This window comes from Macaca mulatta, chromosome 7 (assembly GCF_049350105.2).
Source record: "Macaca mulatta isolate MMU2019108-1 chromosome 7, T2T-MMU8v2.0, whole genome shotgun sequence".
Lineage (NCBI taxonomy): Eukaryota > Metazoa > Chordata > Mammalia > Primates > Cercopithecidae > Macaca > Macaca mulatta.
Genome location: NC_133412.1, coordinates 73,878,432 through 73,900,085, shown reverse-complemented (window position 1 = coordinate 73,900,085; position 21,654 = coordinate 73,878,432). Strand labels below are relative to the sequence as shown.

The 21,654-nt window shown below is 46.5% G+C and overlaps 1 protein-coding gene across 15 annotated transcripts in view; it reads right to left on the bottom strand.

Annotated features, from left to right (window-relative positions):
* Positions 1–21,654, bottom strand: part of HOMER2 (homer scaffold protein 2) — a 142,347-nt gene that overhangs the window by 3,275 nt on the left and 117,418 nt on the right. For 6 of the 15 annotated variants that reach the window (XM_077940157.1, XM_077940155.1, XM_077940156.1 and 3 more), the window contains exons 4-9: positions 17,172–17,264; positions 11,725–11,831; positions 8,646–8,802; positions 6,137–6,247; positions 5,224–5,304; positions 3,761–3,975 (exon numbers count right to left, since the gene is read on the bottom strand). In XM_077940157.1, the coding sequence (XP_077796283.1) occupies positions 3,787–3,975; positions 5,224–5,304; positions 6,137–6,247; positions 8,646–8,802; positions 11,725–11,831; positions 17,172–17,264 (738 nt within the window). In that variant the 3' untranslated portion in view covers positions 3,761–3,786. Of the gene's footprint in view, positions 1–3,064; positions 3,976–5,223; positions 5,305–6,136; positions 6,248–8,645; positions 8,803–11,724; positions 11,865–17,171; positions 17,265–21,654 lie in introns of those variants that run through there. The other 9 variants (XM_028851266.2, XM_028851265.2, XM_028851260.2 and 6 more) reach the window with 3 other exon arrangements.

Here is a 21,654-nt window from a genome sequence, read left to right as displayed (position 1 = left end):
ATTCACTGTATTATGCTCCACCCTTTACTTGATGTTTTGCATCAAATGTAGTCTACATCAGGCAGGCGCCTGCCCACCACCACCATGAAGGCTAGAGACCAACTGCCCTCTGTGCACAGTCTTCCTGGGTGTTGATTAGGTCCCATTCAAGCTGCTCCCACCACTGAGCAAGGTTGCTCCCTCCCCAGAAAGCCAGAAAGGAGTGCATCTCCGGGAAGGGGTGGGCAGTGGACAGGCCACCCCCAGCCAGAACTCTGTTTCCATTCCTGCGATCTCAGGGCCTCCCACTTGTTTTGAACGTACTGCTCTGCCTCCACTAAAGCCATCAATAAAGAACTCGGGGTGTGTTTGTTTTCCATAGAACTGGCCTCACAGGCAGACACATCATTTTAACCAACTTTCTTGGAAAGATTCCTACAAAACCAGAATCATTTGAAAGTTGAACTTATTGTTTATAATGAACATTCCTAGATGTCATTCAGATTCACATCTTTGTAAACTGTCCTTTGCTGTGGACACATATTAAAATAATATAATTGTAATATGCTCTTATCAAGATATAAGAGAATTATTTTCTCTTGGCACCCACGGGTCACCAAAGGGACTAGAGTGGCATGGCTCAAAAGATACCGCATCAAGGTCTGGGAGACCCGAATGCAGAGTCCACGCTGCTGGTCACCACTGGGTGACCCTGGGCGTGTCACTTTCTCTGTCTCTACTTCCCGTCTGCAAAATGCAGGTGACAGGCTCTGCCCTGTTCTCTTACCCAATTAAAGTCTAATGTGATGGCAGGCAGGAGAGATGAAACTGAGGGGCCACACAAGTTCGATGTCTTGTGTGGATACTGGTTCTCTTTCCCTCCAAGGCCTGACCACACTGTCCCAACCTGTCGCTCTGTTGGTTTTACATTCCCCAGGCAGCACTAGGAAGGCTTCCTCACCACTCCCAACTTTAAAATGCATCCAGCTGGGTCTTGACTGGAATGAAAGGTTATTTTTAAATGTCCTCTTGGTTGAAGGGTTCCAAGTTTTAGTCGATCTCTTTTAGACACCAGGTTTCATGGAGGCAGAAGGAAAGCGTATCAAGGTATAGCAGCCAGTCTTGGAAATGTCAAAATCAGGAGACCTCATTTGCAAACTGAAAATGCAGTCCTGGCCCTGCACCTTCCAGGCAGCACAAGCGGCTGCGATGCTCACGGAGTGAATGGCTTACGTTCTGCCTGCTTCTGGTGTAAGGTTATGACAACAGTACTGAGACTGAGCTGCATGTCTGAATAAACGAGGGCACGTCACACCAGCTCAAGGGAGCACCGTCCAGGTTGCTCCAGGGCCATTATTTTAAAAGAAAGTAAATGAAGAGACACTAAGATCTTCAGAGAAAAGCAGAAGGAATGTAAAAGTTCAGTGCTTTTGTAAAAGCTGTTGTGCTTTCACGGCCAAGCCCAACTTACCTTTCCCTTTAAGGGAGTGCCTACTACTCTTAGCTCCGGGGCTGCAACAGCTGTAGAGCTGGACACACAGCAGGAGGAATCCAAGTTCCTTACCTGCTGCCCACAGGATGCTCACCACACTCTTCAGTGGTTGGTGAGCTGGGATCATGGGTCTCGACTGCACAGCAGCCCACTGTGGAAATGGCTCTTCCAACATTTTCTACACCTCCACTTCCGGAGTTTTCTAAAGTCACTGCTATCAGAATGCACAAGTGGCTTTGGTAACTACTCTGTGCACGTGTCACCTGAGCATTCTCTTGTCAGTCAAGAGGGCTCTTTCTAGATTCATAAGTCACCTGATAGAGGCAGAGGTCATCTGAAGACCCAAGTGGAGGGTGTTTAGAACCTAGTGCCCACCACTTCCGCACAGCCACACACCCAGCCTGCTGCTAAGCGGACCAGGCTGGCTTGAGAATCCCCTCATCCTGCTGCTGGGCCACGGGGCTGACTCTCAGCCAGCTCGGCTCTCTGGTCTCCTAGTGCAGCCAGTAGGGAAGTGCTACCAACTGTCCTGAGAGCCATCTGGAGCTCTGGAGAAAGGGCAGGGCCAGCAGCAGACTACCCCGAATCACAAACAGGGCTGGCCACACTTTCCACTTCCTGTCTGCCAAGAGCCCTGTGTACTCAACCAAAGCCCCCACTTACCCTGCGGGGGCTCCTCTAAAAGTGCCTTGGTGCTCCAGATCCCCAGCCTTCCCTTCTGTCCGCATCCCAAACAAGACTCCCCGGCTCAGAGAGGCGTCTCAGTGAGGGAAAGGGAAGGAAAGCAGGAGGACTCATGTGTTCACCTTGGGGCCCGGGGCACCTGTGTGCAGACCCCATCTCCCTCCCTCCTCGGGTTGTTTGTTCATTAATCCAAATTCAGCAGGGAGAAACTCTAACTGTGTCCATGGGAGAAGGTTTCTAGAAGGAGTAGTCCTCTTAGGTGGTTCTCAAAGGGGTAAGGGGGCACCAAAGCCTCCCCCCTGCCTAAGGCATATAGAGATGTGTGGGGCCAGGGATTCAAAACATCTTGCCACACACCGGCAATCTCCCAGGGCAGGATGCCAACAGCACCCACAGCCCGCTGGCCCCACTGAGCAGCTCTGTGAGAGAGGAGAGGTTTATGGCTGCAGTTCCTTCCCTAGGAGAAACCAAGAAAGGCAGGAGGCAGAGCCGGGTGGAACACCTCTGTCATGAGGGACACACGGCTTGTCAGCTGAGCTGCTCTCTCCCCCCGATTGCCTGCGATTTCTTCTCAATTGTCCAGACCCTTAAAAGAATCCCACCCTAGGTCCCAAGCCCTGGGCAGCCCCTATACCTGGAATCCCTGGGTCACCATTCCTAGGGGAGAAGGTGATTCGAGAGTCGGAGAGCCCCAGGGGCAGAGCATCACGGATGGGCTCCAGGGGCCTGAGACCAGCTCCTGCAGCTTCCCCTTCTCCCTCCCTGCCCCAGGGTCACCCAAGCCCCAGCTTGGGTTTGACTGGACAGTCATGTCTGATAACTACCCAGCACAGCAAAGATGGTGCATCATTCAACAGGGTCCCAGCTCTGCTGTGGGGTTTGATTAAAACACTAAATTCTGTGTACACATTTAGTAGAACAAACATTTATTAAGCACCTACTTAGTGCCAGGCATTGTGCTAGGCACCCTCACTGTGTGCTGTTCCCACAGCACAATCATCTGCTCAGAAATTAAAACCAAGAAAAGGAACACTGTCGCAACCATACAAACTGGGGGGCAGGGGCAGTATTGTGGCTGCAGGCGACTCCCGGGTCAGAAAATGCACCCACCAGAAGCTTGTTTTCCATCTCTCAATAAGTTTCCACTAAACAGTTGTTTTAAATAAAGCCTCTCGATGTTGATGGAGAGGAATGTTGTTCTCTCTGTGCCCCCCGGGGCTGGTGCCTGATGGACATTCAAATACTCTGAATGCTATTTGATAAAAGGAGCCTGATGGCCTGGTGTAAAGAATATCAATATTTGGATTAGAAAATGCATTTTTTCAGTTCATATGGTTGCAACAGCCCTTATGAAAGATATAAACATCCCTGCCCTGACTGCGTAAATGTTGAAGGTAGACCTAGTTCTGGATTCCTGAGTCAGAATCTTCCAGTTGTCCACAACCTCACAAGGCCAGAGAAGTGAGAGGAGATTTCTATTCTGGAAAGGAGTGGACGGCACAACTGGTTTGGAAACACAACAAACTGCGCCTGCATTTACAGAAGCAACGCACACAGAAGAACGTCCTAGAGCTATCTGGTCTCGCACACACGCTTGGGACTCACAGGCGGGGCCTGGGCCTTGGCCAGCCCTAGTTATCGGTGCCCAGCTTGGAGAGGCCTCGGCGGAAGTCATGCAGGTCGTCAATCTTCCCATCCAGCACCTCCAGGAAGCTCTTCAACTCCACCTTCAGGTGGCGCTGTCGGTATTTGCTCTCCTCAATGTCTGTCTTTAAGGAACGCACTTTGTCTTCCAGGTTTTGATTGTCTCTCTCTGCCGCCTGGCAAAGCAAAAGGGAGAAGGGTCTGGAAAACTGAGTGATGAGAGTCGTCCTTCAAAACCTGCTACAGCTGAACCAACCATTCTCCATCCAACCTGAGGGCCTGGGCAAGGGACTAAGCTCCCTAGAGACATGCTACCCCAGCACACAAGCCTGTGACCAAGACATCAGAAGGGAAGCGGCAGGCACTTCAGTGACTTCCTCCTTTCCTGCCTGTTCTCCCACTGAGGGACCGACACCCGGCCCGAAAACCCAAGACCCAACAAAGCAGGCAGAACGCAGAGTCCTGCCTGAGGGAGACCTCACACAGGGCCCAGCAGGGAAAGTCTGAAATCCCCGTCTGAGTGGCTAGCAGAGACCACATTTCAGTTCCATCCTGACAGACAGAACAGATGGGAGAGTGGCTCATTCCCCTGGTCCCACAGAGAGGCGTGGCCTCCTCAGTCCCAGGCCAGCCTCTGGCCCTCGGTGAGGAAGGACTGGCCATGCCATTGACTCAGGGACAGCCAGTCTGTGCACCCTCTGATGCTGTTACCATGGAGATGGTCTGTGGCGCTGGGCCCCACAAGCCTATAGAGACACATCTAGGTGAATCACATGCAGGTTCCCAAAGACAAGACAGCTGTGAGTCCTTAAATGAGCCATAAGCCTTGCATTCTTCATATCAGATAAGAGCTTTATGTTGAGGGCATAAACAGAGACTTTTCTGAACATGTGCACAGGAACCAGTTACCAATTCCAGGGTCGTGTAACTATATGAAGCGCCGTGTTTGTATCAGAGGGCCTGCAGGGAGGAGGACCTCCGAGGGGGAGGAGGCCCTGAAAATCCTCATTTTAGTGATCAGAAATCTGAGCCTAGGGAGGAAGGCCTGCCCAAGGTCAGTGCCCAAGGTCACTGGCAGGGGAGTGGCTGAGGTGGCCCCACACCCTGACCCTGGGCTCTCAGGCCACCACCCCCGCTCCTCACTCCCACCGGGGTTCTGCAAGGAAACAGTCGTCTACACTGTGGTGATGCACAGGAACCTTCACAGAACTGGAAAAACCAAAAGACAAATGCTGCCGAGTCTGCCCCAAGGGCAGGTGTGGATGCGGTACCATCTGGCCTGCAGTTACCGCCAGCTTTTTGTGAATAGAAAATCTCTCCTTCAGCATTCTCAGTGTGAAAGTGATGGGAAGCAGGAAAATGAGTACCATGACATTTGTGCCTTCTCGTCTGAGCCAGGATGGCTGTGCCCCCCACCCACGTACCTCTAGCTTCTCAGAGACATATTCGCACTCTGACATGAGCTGAGGTATGATTTCACTTTGTTTTCGGAGATCTTTCAGCTCCTACATGAAAAAAAATTGAGATAGAACATGAAAGCAAGTCAGATAAAATATATTCTTGAAAATCACCAATGTGTGCACACTCGTGGAAGCCGCTTCGGGAACCTGTTCTGTTTGCATAGACAGTGATAGCGACCACGTGAATACTGCAACTCAGGGAATTCCATGGGCGAAGTGTGTCACACACCTTGTCATGTGAAGTCTGTACACAGCACAACAAGGCAGATGTTTTTCCGATTTCTGTTTTACAAGTGGAGAAAGTGAGGTCTAGAGAGTTTGGTAACGTGCGCACAGCCTCCAACATGTGCACACTTAACTGTCTGACCCCTAGAAAATAAATGACTGTAGGCCAGGCATGGTGGCGTGTGTCTATAGTCCCAGTTACACAGGAGGCTGAGGTGGGCAGATTGCTTGAGCCCAGTTCAAGACCAGCCTGGGCAACATAATGAGACTCCATCTTAAATAAAATAAATAAATTTAAATTAAAAAAAAAAAATAAGTGATTACATCATGGTTCTCTAGCGGCATTCATTTGGCAGCAAAACTCAACTTCTGAGGACAGATGACAAGCGTGTCTGAGTGTCTTGTGAAATGTTCAACTCCCTTGTGAATCTGCATGACCGGCTATAGAATAGGGATGACAGGGAGGCGGCAGAGGTCATGGGGAGGCCTTTGCTCCGGCCTGTCCGCACCCTGGTGTGGCTCCCAGCTCTCTCTCCATGCTGCTATCCAGGCAGCTGCCAGGGCCAGTCATATGCCCCAGCACACCTGCTGTGTGCCACCCCGCAAGGCCAAGAGGACACCAAGGGGCCCTGCTCGGAGCACCATTACTCACTGTCTCCTTTTCTCGGAGCTCTGCCTCCAGCTCCTCGATCCTCCTCTTCAGTTGTGTGTTCTTCTCCTTCTCTCTGTTGATCTCACTGCATTGTTCTTCCAGCTCATCAATCTTCAGTACACACCATGCAGGAAAGCAGGGGCGCCATCTTACGTTAGTCATTAAGCAAGAGATCACCACAGCTACACTTCTGTTTTCTTTTAAAATAAACCCTAACCTAATCCACTTATGAGTTTTTCTTTGTGGCTATGAACAAACCCCATGCAGCTCCATCATGGGGCTGCCTGCACCGCTTGCATGGGACCTGCTTTGCACATGATGCCTTACAGAGGCATCTTATCGGCAGAGCCAAATAAGTAAAAAAACCCGCCTTCAAGATGCTCTGGGCTTCTGGTTTCCTCTCATGGCTGTGAGGAAGTAGATTCAGATTTGCTTTAAGGATCCATCACAAGCAAGGGCCAGGTGTCCCTGGATTGATGTGCTTTTCCCCAGAATGATTGTTACACCACTGTAATCATGTCCTGCATTATTCTGTTTCATCTCAATGGTTTAAGCCAGCAGGGTAGAAAACCAAGCAACTCATGGTACAGCGGCTGCCAAAAAGGGAAGCAATGACATTTCGAACATTATAAATCAAGGTGACCTTCCCCTGGGGATGCACATGGAACGGGTCTGGCCTGTGGGCCTCTTCCCTGAGGCTGAACGGCAAATCCCCAGATTGCATCTTTCCGTCCTTCCCAAGGCTGACCCCTCAAAACGGTTACCTGTGTGGAACAGGGGTGCAAGGGCCTGGCACTCTCACACTGCCATTGGATGCTGGGGGCCAAAATGTGTGTGCAGAGTGGATAGCAGGCGTGGACCCCCCATGCAACACAAAAGCACTGTAGTGATGAAGTTCCCCCGCACGGGCAGCAGTAGTCCTTGATATGAAGGGCACCCAGGACACTTCCCAGAGGCAGCCTGCACCAAGCCTTGGGGTCTGAACTCCCAGCCCCTGCTGCCGCTGGAGACCACACCAACTTCCGCCTCCAACCCTGGGAGGCAAGCTGGTGACATGTCCCACCCAGGGAGGTCGACACTCCTCCAAGGGAGCGAGTTGTGTGTGATGATCTTCCTCCACTCCCCCCGCACTGCTGCTGGCTATCAGACTGAGACCAAAGTGAGAAACTCAGCTTTTCTTGAAAATGCAAGAAAGGGCAATCGATCCCTCTGGCAGGCAGATCTGCCAGGCCTGGGGTGGGAACGTGCAAAGTCAGCAATTGGCCTGGTGCCCAACCGTCAGCACTTTCAGCACCAAGATGAAAAAATGACACGAGACACTTTTATGTGGCATTAGCATGAAAGTAAGACAGTGTGCTCAAGGGCTGGGATGCAGGGGCCCTCCAGCTTGGGCAGGGCAGGGCATAAAAGGGGTCAAGGGGAAGTGAACACCAATCTAAATGGGACCTGTCCCCCTAAAACCCTGCACTGATGGAGCATACTCCAAAGCCTATGTGTTTATAGCAGAAGGATTAATCACCATCAAAACGAGGTTAGCAGAGAAACCTCAAGACCTCAATGGGGGATCTCTGGCCACCCCAAAAGCACCATATGAACTGGAGTGTGACTAATGACAGGGAAGGTTACAGGTGCATTTTCAAACAAATAAAAATGCCAGGATCGGAGAGTAGAGGGCATACGACAGGTCAGCACCTGTCCACCCTCCTCATGCCTCAAGCACCACAATCCTTTTCCCAACTCCAAATTTACATGTTTAGAAATAATAATGTGAATGGAAGCAGGACTTCCAAGCAGGCGCAGCTCACCATCTCCCAAGTCTGTTTCTCACCTACCCTCTGGGTCCCCTTCCTCCATGGAGGGTCAGTGAACCACAGAAATGCTGAGGGAGGGAACTCTGGGAGGGACAAGGCTGACACCTCCAGTTTATCTTCTCCTCAGTAAGGGGAATTATAAAACTTGGTTCAGAAAAGGTAACGAGTCTGGCCAGGCACAGTGGTTCACGCCTGTAATCCCAGCACTTTGAGAGGCTGAGGCAGGTGGATCACCTGAGGCCAGGAGTTTGGGACCAGCCTGGTCAACATGGTGAAACCCTGTCTCTACTAAAAATACAAAAATTAGCCAGGCATGGTGGCAGGCGCCTGTAATCCCCACCTACTTGGGAGGCTGAGGCAGGAGAATTGCTTGAACCTGGGAGACAGGAGGCTGTAGTGAGCTGAGATCACACCACTGCACTCCAGCCTGCATGACAGAGCGAGACTCCATCTCAAAAAAAAAAAAAAAAAGAAAAGAAAGAAAATAAAAACAGAAAAGGTCAATTATGTATGTGATTAAATTCCTACTAAGAAAGGCAGGGAAGGAGAGGGATGTTCCCGTGGGAGAGGCAGCAAGTCTTCCTCCAGCCATGGGGCTAAGGGCAAAGTTGGGGGTGGAGAAAAAGGGTTGTGGGTGCCCTCATCTCCTGCTGCCCACGCCAGCTAGCCTCGGGGCTCACTGTGCCCACCGCACCTACCTTGTTGCGGAGCCGATCGTTCTCGTCGCGGCAGATGGAGAACTGCCTCTTCCACTGCTCCACACTGGCTGCCGACTCCTGCAGTGCTGTGGTCAGCCGGGCATTGCTCTCCCGCAGGGTCTGCAGCTCGATCTCCCATTTCTTCACGTTGGCAGCGCTGCAGGATGGGGACGGGCAGTGACGACAGGGTGGGTGCTGTCCCGTCTGGCTGCGCCTCCGCCCACCTGGGGAAGGCGACTCCGCCACCCCTCAGCACACCCTTGGGGGGCCCACGCCCTCTCCCCACAGTGAGCTGGCAGGTGGGTGTGGCTGCCCTGTTCCAGGTCCAGGAGGGACTGGCTCCTCTCTCTGGTGTGGACATGTCATCCTGTGGTCTATTTTCTTAAATCACCTTAGAAGAGAACACAATTCTGGGGCCAGGCGCAGTGGCTCACACCTGTAATCCCAGCACTTTGGGAGGCTGAGGCGGGCGGATCATGAGGTCAAGAGATCGAGACCATCCTGGTCAACATGGTGAAAACCCACCTCTACTAAAAATACAAAAAAATTAGCTGGGCATGGTGGCGGGCACCTGTAGTCCCAGCTACTTGGGAGGCTGAGGCAGGGGGATCACTCAAGCCCAGGAGTTCAAGGCTGCAGTAAGCTATGATCACACCACTGCACTACAGCTGGGGTGACGGAGACTCTGCCTCAAAAAAATAAAAAAACCAAACAAATAAACAAATAAATAAATAAACAAATCTAGCTCTCACAATTGCCTGATGAGTAAGAAAAGAGACCGATTGTGGTTCTGCCCTTTGAAGTACCTGACAAAGAGCCACAGTCCAAAGGGAGGTGGTTGGATCTAAGGGTCACATGTGCTTTCTGGAATTCCTAGGTCAGATCACAGCTGGGCGAGCTGAGTGGGAGAGGTGGGTGCCAACCCTGTGGCAGCTCTAGCTGGGGAAGGGGACAGGCTGCCTCTGGTAGACTCCTGAAGAGACTGTGAGTGCAGCCTTGAGTGGAACACGGGCCCTCTGAGGTGATGGAAAGTTTACTAGCTATGTGACCTTGGGCAAGGAGTCACTTTGTCACCTGGAATTCAGTTTCCTCAACTGTAAAATGGGGGGAATTTCAAAATGACAGCTTCTCTTATGGACTGAATGCTTGAGACCTCCCTAAATTCATATGTTGAAACCCTACCTCTAATGTGATGGTCTTAGAAGATGGGGGTGGGGAGGTGGGGCGGCTGAGGGGCTGGTGGGGCGAAGTTGAGAGGTAATTAGGATTAGGTGAGGGCATAAGGATGGAGTCCTTATGAATGGGATCCAGGTCTTTACAAGAGTCCTCAGAGAGCTCACCTCCTCTCCCCACCTCTGAAGACACAGGGAGAAGACTGTGGTCTATGAACTAGGAAGTAGGCCCTCACCAGACACCAGATCTGCCAGTGCCTTAATCTTGGACTTTCTAGCCCCTAGAACTGTGAGAAATAAAGATTTGTTGTTTAATTAAGCCACCCAGTTCATAGTATTTTGTTATAGCAGCCTGAGCAAAGACTGCTTCTAAGATGATACAGCACTTTTTTTTTTTTTTTTTGAGACAGATTCTTGCTCTGTCAACCAGGCTGGAGTGCAGTGGCATGATCTTGGCTCACTGCAACCTCCGCCTCCCGGGTTCAAGTAATTCTCCTGTCTCAGCCTCCTGAGTAGCTGGGCTTACAGGCATGCACCACCGTGCCCGGTTAATTTTTGTATTTTTAGTAGAGATGGGGTTTCACCATGTGGCTCAGGCTGGTCTCGAACTCCTGACCTCAAGTGATCCGCCCACCTCAGCCTCCCAAAGCATTGGGATTACAGGCATGTGCCACCGTGCTGGCCAGGTGAGCAGAAAGCCCTGGGTGTGCTCATGGGACCGCCCTACACCATGAAGTTCAGCCCAGCCTGTGTGGAATGCTCCACATTCTCAAGATACAAAATCATAAGCACCGCTCATACAGTAAATTAAAATCTTACTGATATCATTATAGGGATTGTGTTACATTTATATATCAATTTAGGAGAAATTGATACTTTGAAAATATCAAGGCTTTTTGCCACTTCCCAACAGAATGTCTACTTATTAAACAATTATTTTATAAACACTGAAATCATTTTAAAGTTTGCTTCACATAGATCTTATATATTTAAGTTTATTTCTATAGAGTTTATGGTTCTAGTTCATATTATAAAGGATCTCTTCTTCAAATATATATTCCACATGACTTTTTTGTATATAGGTGACTAAGTTTTGTGTGATTTCATATTTTTAATAGTTTATGTTTTCATATGCATTTCTCAGACGTTCAAAAAATTTTTTTTTTTTTTTTTGAGACAAGAGTCTCACCCTGTCACCCAGGCTGGAGTGCGGTGGTGCAATATCAGCTCACTGCAACCTCTGCCACCTCCCAGGCTCAAGCAATTCTCCCAACTGAGCCTCTAGAGTAGCTGGGTCTACAGGTAAACACCACCATAGCTGGCTAGTTTTTAAAATATTTTTTCTAGAGACAGGGTTTCATCATGTTACCCAGGCTGGTCTCAAACTCTAGGCTCAAGTGATCTGCCTGCCCTGGCCTCCCAAACTGTTGGGATTATAGGCAGGAGCCACCATGCCTGGCCAAGAGTCAATCTTATAGATACATAAATGACAAATTTGGTTCCTCAAAAACAAAACAAAGCACAAGCAAAGGGGTGCATCCACACACACACACACACACCCTCTCTCTACACATGTACACTCACACAATCACACACACTCTAACATACACACTCTGACACTACCACCATGCATATTCGCCCTCTCTCCACACATTTACATACACACAATCTCTCTCTCACACACACACTCTCTCTTTCCCACACACACACAAATGGATGCTGATGTGGTTGGCCAGAGCAGGGCCATAAAGCCAGCTGGCCTTCCTTTCACCCGGAGACAAGAGTGGATGCTCCAAGCAGGTCCCAGTTTTCTCTCTCAATTTCCTGAAACCCTGTCCAGCAAGAAAGGCTTCCAGGGAAGTGTTGAAGGTGGAGAAAATAGGATCTGGACTTTAAAACAGCCTTACCTCTGCGTCAAGGCAATCTTCAGCTTATCATTCTCAGACTTCAGGTGCGTGTTGGCGGGACCGGTGTGAGAGGCCTTTTCATCGTCCGTCCCATTGACACTGGATGCCTGAGTAGAAGATGGGGTTTCACGCCCAGATTCCTGGCCAAAGTGAATTATCTTCACACGTTATTGCTTGCCCGCATATCGGCAGCAAGTTAGGCATAATAAGAAACTGTTTACGAGTGTGGATGAACCAACTCATCCAACCAGAATGCAGCAAAGACTAACAAGTTTAAAAACAAAAAGAAAACAAACAAACAAAAAAAGAAAACAAAACCTAACAAAGACTATCAAGACCACAGAAAAAGGCACTGAAGAGACCATATGGAGTTCACAAAGTCTGTGTGCTTTACTGACAAGGGAACACCTGGGCCAGTGCTCAGAGCCTTTTTACTTAAGCCTTATGGAGAAACCTACCAAACTTGGAGACCTGGTCTCCCGAAATACCACAGGGCAGAAGCCACAAGGGAGGAGGGACTGTTAGAAACACGGAATGAAAAAGCACATATTAGAAATGGAGACAACTTAAATATCTTGGGGCTATGGAGAGTTAGATCAACACATTTATTAAAGAAACAAGAACCAGGTCCTGAAGTTTTCCAGCTCCCTTACTAAGTGTTGTTATGAATATGCTCAAGTGTTTTCCGTAAGTCATACCACGTAGAGGTGGAATATCATTTGGTGCTAGATAAGACCTTAGAAAGATGTTATTTAGCCTCAAATAAGCACATGGGCAAAGGAAGGAACTAGACGAGAATGGTGTATAAATCCAAGTTTCAATTTCTGAATTTCAAAAAAAAAATGCCATAAACAAAATGAATATGAAACAAAAACCCTATATATGCAGCAGCACATAGGAAAAACAAAATGTTGGCTGGGCGCAGTGGCTCACGCCTGTAATCCCAGCACTTTGGGAGGCTGAGGCAGGCAGATCTCCTGAGGCCAGGAGTTTGACACCAGCCTGGCCAACATAGTGAAACTCCATCTCTACTAAAAATATAAAAATTGGCCAGGCATGGTGGTGTGTGCCTGTAATCACAGCTACTTGTGAGGCTGAGGCAGGACTCAGGAGGCAGAGGTTGCAGTGAGCCGAGATTGTGCCACTGCACTCCAGCCTGGGCAACAAGAGGGAAACTGTCTCAAAATAAAAAAAAGAAAAAAAAAGTTAATATCTTTCCTATATTGACAAGCTCTTAGAGTCCTCAACTTTTAGAGCTACATGCTGAAATATTTATGGATGAAATTAAACATCTGGGATTTGCTTTAAAATATCGGGGGGGGGGGAACGAGTGGGTGCATAAACAATTGGTCATCATTTCCTAATTGTTAAAGCTGAACTATGGGTACAGGAAGGTCCATTATACAATCATGCCTAGCTTTGCATATGTTCAAAATTTTTTTGTGTTTAAAAAATAAAGCTCTTGAAAATCAATACCACAAAAGATGAACACCTTAAAAAAGGGGTAGGTAATTGATATTTACAAAAGAAGAAAAGCATACAATCGATAAACATAAAAAATATTTAATCTCACTAGTAAAGGAATACAAAATTAAGGCCAGGCATGGTGGCTCACACCTGTAATCTCAGCACTTTGGGAGGCCAAGGTAGGCAGATCACTTGAGGTCAATAGTTCAAGACCAGCCTGGCCAATATGGTGAAACCGTGTCTCTACTAAAATTACAAAAATTAGCCAGGCGTGGTGGCAGGCGCCTGTAATCCCAGCTATTGGGGAAGCTGAGGCGGGAGGATCCTTGAACCTGGGTGGCGGCGGTTGCAGTGAGCCGAGATCACACCACTGCACTCCAGCCTAGGCGACACAGCAAGACTCTGTCTCAAAAAAGAAAGAAAGAAAGAAAATAGAAGAGAGAGAAAGAGAAAGAGAGAAAGAGAGAGAAAGGGAGAAAGAGAGGGAAAGGGAGAAAGAGGGAGGAAGGAAGGAAGGGAGGAAGGAAGGACTTTTCATCTGTCAAATTAACAAAGCTTTACTAATGAGGGTGTGGGAAGAAAAAGCCTTATTCACTGCAGGTGGGAGTTAGAATGGTATTTTCTGCAGGCTAAGTTTGTGGTATGCATCAAAAGCTTTAAAAACATCCATACCTTTAACCCAATATCTCCATTTCAAGAAGCTATGCAGAAACCACCAAATGCACAAAGATATGCAAGAACGTTCATCACAGTGTTATTTATATTAGTGAAAAATTAGAAATGCAGATGTCCCGAATTATAGAAGGTTAACCGAATAAGCTGTGATACAAATACTAGAATGCTGTCCAGTCATTAAAACAGTTTTGAAAAGGAATAATCATGACATAAAGTTGAAAGGGATAATATAAAATATATGCTGGAAATCTATGTTAGAAAGATACACACCAAAACACTAACAAAATATCTTCAAGTGGTGAGAAGGTAGAAGATTTTTATTTCCTTCTTTATAGTACAGTATATTTTTCCTTTATACAATAAACATGTATTACATTTATAGTCACAAAACAGCCCCACATTAAGTGTTTTTGTAATTAGGCTGTTTAAATATCCAACTATTCGGAAAACTTAAAAGTGTTCATATTCTAAGAGATTCAGGAAACCAAGTAATTGTGTGATTACTAATTTTAAAAAGCATACAAGGGCCGGGTGCAGTGGCTCACGCCTGTAATCCTAGCACTATGGGAGGCTGAGGCAGGCAGATTACCTGAGGTCAGGAGTTTGAGATCAGCCTGGCCAACATGGTGAAACTCCGTCTCTATTAAATACAAAAAAATTATCCGGGCATGGTGGCGCATGCCTGTAATCCCAGCTACTCGAGAGGCTGAGGCAGGAGAATCACTTGAACCTGGGAGGCAGAGGTTGCAGTAAGCAGAGGTTGCAGCAAGCTGAGATCGTGCCACTGCACTTCAGCCTGGGCAACAGAGTGAGTCTCTGTCTTAAAAATAAACAAACAAAAAAACAAAAAAATAGTCTTTCCTTTTTTCTTTAAATAGAGATGGGGTTTCGCCATGTTGCCCAGGCTAGTCTCATGAGCTCAGGTCCACTGGCCTCAGCTTCCCAAAGCGCTGAGATTACAGGTGTGAGCTACTGTACCCAGCGTTAAAAAAAATACATACAATAACCTCTATACCTGGGGAAATATCAGGAAGGGTAAATACAGCTAAAGCTTAGAAACAAAAAGTCATTCCTAAATAATGCATATACATTAAATAACATCTTATTGGCCAGGCGCGGTGGCTCAAGCCTGTAATCCCAGCACTTTGGGAGGCCGAGGCGGGTGGATCACGAGGTCAGGAGATCGAGACTATCCTGGCTAACACGGTGAAACCCCGTCTCTACTAAAAATACAAAAAACTAGCCGGGCGTGGTGGCGGGCGCCTGTAGTCTCAGCTACTTGGGAGGCTGAGGCAGGAGAATGGTGTGAACCCGGGAGGCGGAGCTTGCAGTGAGCCGAGATCACGCCACTGCACTCCAGCCTGGGAGACACAGCGAGACTCCGTCTCAAAAAAAACCAAAAAAAACAAAAAAAAAACAAAAAAAAACACATCTTATTACGTATACATGTATTTTTAAGATTTAAAATACTTAGCTTATGCCTGTAGTCCCAGCTACCTGGCAGGTCAAGGCAGGAGGGCTACTCGAGCCCAGGGGCTCGAGGCCAGACTGGGAAGCATAGCAAGACCCCGTCTCAAATAAATAAAACAAACTTTTGAGAGGGAGCAAATATTAAAACAAAATATAGAGAAATTCAGATATTAAACTCAAAGATATCACTGTACTATGTGGTATTCTGAAAAAGATAGTATATTAGAAACTTTCTAGATCACGGACCATTTCAGATGCTGAATTTCATAGATCCTCAGAGATTAATCAAGTAATTAGCATACAAAATTAATGATATCACTTAGATCTTAGATTATTTAGAAAGATTCAGGAAAGTTCCTGTCTACCTGAAATTGAATTCACATGCATTTCCATAGGTCCATGTGGGTATATTTTGTATGATGAGGCCAGAACAAGATATTGGAAAGATAACTCAAGGTAGACATAGGTTCTGCCTTTGTGAAACATCCTGAACCACCAAATCTCCTGTCCCAAGGGTCAGCCATAGTGCTAACAAACCCAGGGTCCCTCTCGGCATTCTCTTCCCTCCTCTGAGCACCGACGTGTTGGGTGTACTCCCTCCTGGGGTTCAGCGATGCTGGAATTTCTCCCTTCCTGTCTTCTTTGCTGGCTCCCATTTCATAACTGGGCCTATTTCCTAGGGCTCCAGCATCTGCCCTCCTCTCTCCACTACTTCTTTGTGTACCTGAGGCTGCAGCTACTGCCCCTGTGAGGCTGATGGTCAAGTCTAGAGCATCGATCTTGACTGCTCAAGATGCCCAGGCCTCCTGGTTCTCTTCCTGCACCCTGTCCTCATTTGCGACCCCCTCCCTGGGCTTTCCTGACCCAGCCATTCTCTCCTTCACAGTCCCCTCAACAATCTTTCTGCCCTCAGTCCCTCCGTGCCTGCCTTACCATCTGCAAGCAAGCTGACCCTCTCTGGTGATATTCAAATCAACAGTCACAAAACACTTCCAGTGTCCACCAACTACCCAAGAATAATTAAACAAATAGCTAATAAATAATAAATTACCCACTTATGAAGAATTCTAGGTCTTCACAGTTTCTCCAAGCACACCCCCATGCCTCCCACAGCACGCCTCAGCTGCCACCAGGCAGACTCCCGGCTACCTTGCTAGTACATCACACTTACTCCTGCCCCTAAGTCTTCTCTCCTGAAGTCTCCCTTTCCCTGGCTTTCTACATATAACCCTGTCACTAGGTCAAGACTTCCCCCACCACCACATATACTAATCTAGACATCAGGAAAGCGGGTCTGGAGAACCTGGTGTGTTCATTTCAGGTTAAAATAGGTCCTTTTCAGTCAATCATCACACTTTTGACAGACTATTCAATTCCTGGTCAAGCCAGATCTCCTCTGTTAAGACAGAACTGTTGGAATACCATCTTACACCTGACCTCTGTTAAAACCGGAGATGAACACAAGGGCTATCTGACATCAAGTCTCTCTCTTGTGGGCACAAAGTACCCTACATAGAAACTCACCTCCCAGCACAGCCAGGAGACATGCTGTCTCGCCACTGGCATTTAAACACAATGACTACAGAATGTCTCTCCGGGGCCAGGATGTGCATTAACTCGAATCTCATCAACCATTTTCTGTCAGAAATACAGTACCACATCCTAAAAAATTCAAGAGTCTCATAAAAACATGTCACTGTGATCAGGCTAATCATTGAAAAAGCCTTCAAAATGACCTGCTGTCAAAATTCCCTATTTCTGGCCAGAAGTGACAAGGAACAAAGAGTCCCCATTACCAACCCCACTGAGATTTACTTCATGGACAAATGTCTTACTTGGGAATGATCACTTGAGGTCTCGATTTTCTCCTGCGTCTTGTCTTTGGCTATCTTGGCAGCTTCTTTCACCTCCTGGAATTTCTCTGCAAACTGAACACGAAGAATAGTTATTAAGGCTTTTATTAACTTCATTCATGGCTGGTATTCAGAACCCACCTTTATTTATTTTGCATCCATTTTAGGCCCATACATTCTGTATAAATCCAGAAGAATTTTATTTGCTATTAAATGAATATAAGGATGTATGTTCCAGTAAACAGCCCTTGGCAAGGTCAGATCTGAACCAATATCTAAGCTACTGAACCTAGTTTGATGATGATGTATTAAAAACAAACTAATACAAAAATGGCAAATGAAATTTGGCTATACCACAAAAGAAATCCATGGAAAACTTCACAATCCATACTGAAAAGATCCAAAACCTTTTAATGTCATTTTTCTCTAGATGAATACTAAGTATTTACATATGAAATGTCTTGATGCTTACAGTTTAAAGTACTTCAACAACAATAAAAGAGATGAAGATATGTGATAAAATGTTAACAACTGTTAAATCTAGGTCATGTGTATATGGGTGTTCATTATACTATGCCCTCTACTTTTTATTAATATCTTAATAGTTCCATAATAAAACAATTCTTCAAGTCCTGGGACAATCATATCACTCACTAGCTTATTGTCACTGACAAGGTGGCCAATTTTAATTAGCAAATTCATTGTTCGAACAGAGAACAGCCCGTGATAGTGCTGGTATATATTACAAAGTAAGAGCTAAATATGGTCGCAGACAAAACAAAACTAGCAAGTCGCAAGGCTACCAACAATTCTGCAGGTTTTATTGAGAACTCATTTATTTCTGAGCACAGGCTGTCCTCTGAGTATCTTCACAATGCCGACAACAGTGGTCTGCTTTAGGAAACTTTGCTAGATAACACATGTAGGTGAACCCAGCACCCTAGGGTAAGCAGAAAAGGTCAGTCTTTCTGTTCTGGCCTGTGTTGCAGGCCCTGTCAATAAAGCCACAGCTGGGGAGGCTTCCTATTTAACTATTGCATCGCTGGCAGAGGAAAATCACATTACCTATTGCTTAAAACGTGAGGTCCAGCAGGGATGAACAAAGCCTCCCTCACTTTTTCTTTTTGGGGACCTCTTAAGGAAAAACATCATTATCACGAACTCCTTTGTGGCAGGGTCCACATCTTTCCTCTTTGCACCCTCCTCCCATACCTGGTAGAAAGCAGGGATGTACAAATAAGTTTGTTCAGTGAATGAACAAGTTCTAGGCTTGCACAGCCCTGCCCACTTTAGGAAAAAAAAAATCATGTAAAAGACTTGGTTCCTGTCTTCAAAGGAGCTCCAAGTCTATCTAACAAAAAGATTTTGTTTACATCCAAACAGGTGAGAATTAAAGAGAAAATTTCAGACAATAAGCTTAAAATATAATGAGGTAGGATAAGCCCTATGATATGGTTTGGCTGTGTCCCCAAGCTTTGGCAGGATTCCCATGCTGTGTGCAGTTTACACACTTGGTGACCGGCATCCCAGCTGCTCCAGCTGTGACTAGGAGGGGCCAAGGGACAGCTTGGGCCAAGGGACAGCTTGGGCCATGGCTTCAAAGGTGCAAGCCCAAAGCCTTGACAGCTTCCACGTGGTGTTGGGCCTGTAGGTGCATGGAAGTCAAGAATTGAGGTTTGCTAACCTCTGCCTATTTCAGAGGATGTATGGAAACGTCTGGATGTCCAGGCAGAAGTTTGATGCAGGGGCGGGACTCTCATGGAGAACCTCTGCTAGGGCAGTGCAGAAGGGAAATGTGGGGTCAAAGCCACCCCCAGAGTCCCCACTGGGGCACTGCCTAGTGGGGCTGTGATAAGAGGGCCACTGTTCTCCAGACCCCAGAATGGTAGATCAACCAACAGTTTGCACCATGAGCCTGGAAAAAGCCACAAACACTCAATGCCAGCCCATGAAAGCAGCCAGGAGAGAGGCTGTACCCTGCAAAGCCACAGGGGCAGAGCTGCCCAAGACCGTGGGAGCTCACCTCTTTCATCAGCGTGACCTGGATGTGAGACATGGAGTCAAAGGAGATCATTTTGGAACTTTAAGATTTGACTGCCCTGATGGATTTTGGACTTGCATGGGGCCTGTAGCCCCTTTGTTTTGGTCAATTTCTCCCATTTGGAACAGGTGTATTTACCCAATGCCTGTACCCCCATTGTACCTAGGAAGTAACTTGTTTTTGATTTTACTGGCTCATAGGCAGAAGGGACTTGCCTTGTCTCAGATGAGACAGGACTGTGGACTTTTGAGTTAATGCTGAAATGAGTTAAGACCTTGGGGGACTGTTGGGAAGGCATGACTGGTTTTGAAATGTGAGGACATGAGATTTGGGAGGGAATTGAAAGATATGGTTTGGCTCTGTGTCTCCACCCAAATCTCATCTTGAATTGTAACTCCCACAATTCCCACATGTCATGGGAAGAACCTGGTGGGAGGTAACTGAATCATCGGGGCGGGTCTCTCCTGTGCTGTTCTTATGATAGTGAATAAGTCTCAGGAGATCTGATGGTTTTAAAAATGAGTTTCCCCACAAAAGCTCTCTTCTCTCAACTGCTGCCATGTGAGATGTGCCTTTCACCTTCTGCCATGGTTGTGAGGCCTTCCTGGCCACGTGGAACTGTAAATCCAATAAGCCTCTTTCTTTTGTAAATTGCCCAGTCTTGAGTATATCTTTATCAGCAGTGTGAAAATGGACTAATATATCCTATCAGATACATTTTAAATAAATAATCATTTTTAAAGGTGTGGTATTAGTAGATGCATGATGGAACAGAACAAACGGGTGAGAAATGGGCCTCACCTTTTATATAAAAAATTAGCTTATGACTAAGGGGGAATCAGAGATTAATGAGGAAGATTATTCAACATATAATTGAGATAACTTTAGTAAACTGAGAGAAATGAATTTAAATCCCACAACCCTGTAGCATGATAAATTACTGATGAGTTAAAGGGGTAAGAAAAATAAAATAAAACTTTAAAAAATCAGGATGCTCCTGAAGAAAAAAAATCTGGATGCAAACAGAACTGAGCATGTATCAAGCTTCTGCTTGAGAGGTGGGTGGATAATTTTCTAAACTTGGAAGAAATTTCTTAAAAACCCACAAAAGTGACAGACTTCACTACATAACAATTTAAAGCTTTTGAATATAAAAGGAAAAAAAAAAAACAAACTAAACCAGAAGGGAAACAACAGCCTTGGGAAAATATCTATAGCTAGGTTAGTACAACAGAAAAAGGGCTATTTTCTTTTTTTTTTTTTTTTTTTTTTTTTTGAGACGGAGTCTTGCTCTGTCGCCCAGGCTGGAGTGCAGTGGCCGGATCTCAGCTCACTGCAAGTTCCGCCTCCCGGGTTCACGCCATTCTCCGGCCTCAGCCTCCCGAGTAGCTGGGACTACAGGCGCCCGCCACCTCACCCGGCTAGTTTTTTGTATTTCTTAGTAGAGACGGGGTTTCACCGTGTTAGCCAGGATGGTCTCGATCTCCTGACCTCGTGATCCGCCCGTCTCAGCCTCCCAAAGTGCTGGGATTACAGGCTTGAGCCACTGCGCCTGGCCATAAAGGGCTATTTTCTTTAGTATGGCAAGAGTTTGTACAAACTGAAAAGTATGAAAAGCCCAATAGATAAATGGCAAAATTCAGGAATAAAAAATGCAATAACTACTTATAAAAAAGACTATTCAGCCTTGTTGGAAATGCAAATCAAAATAATGAGGTACCATTGTTTGCCTGTGAAATAAGCAAACCCTGAAGACAATTAGATTCCCTGTGCTGGCAAGGTATTTCTGTTAGTGTTGTGTACTGATGCAGCCCCACTGAGAAACTATTTGGAAATATGTCTCGTTAGTGAAAAAAACATTCATACCTACTGACCCAGTAATACTGCTTCTGGGAAACGATTCTGCAAAAATAATCGGGAATATGGGGGAAAAAAAGGCCCTCAATACCAAGATGTTAGTTCCAGCATTGTCTACAAATACGAACACTGGAAACAACCCAGTGGGTCCTAGGAGAATTACAGAGAGAAACTTCCTCTCAAAGCCTCCAACTAGCAGAAGTGCCAGTCATGAGAGCCGTCTAGTAATTGTCCTTTGGTGAAAAATCGCCTCCCTCCAAGTCTTGCATTTTCTAATATTTCCCCCTTATTCTTAAAAAAAAACAAAACATATATGCTTGTAAATTTGGAAAATACAATTTAGAAAAAATATTTTTTTCATATGATTGTTGGCTGCATGTATGTCTTCTTTTGAAAAGTGTCTGTTCATGTCCTTTGCCCACTTTTTAATGTGTTTTTTTGTTGTTGTTGTTGTAAATTTAAGTTCCTTATAGATGCTGGATATTAGACCTTTGCCAGATGCATAGTTGCAAAAATGTTCTCCCATTCTGTAGGTTGTCTGTTTATTCTGCTGATAGTCTCTTCTGC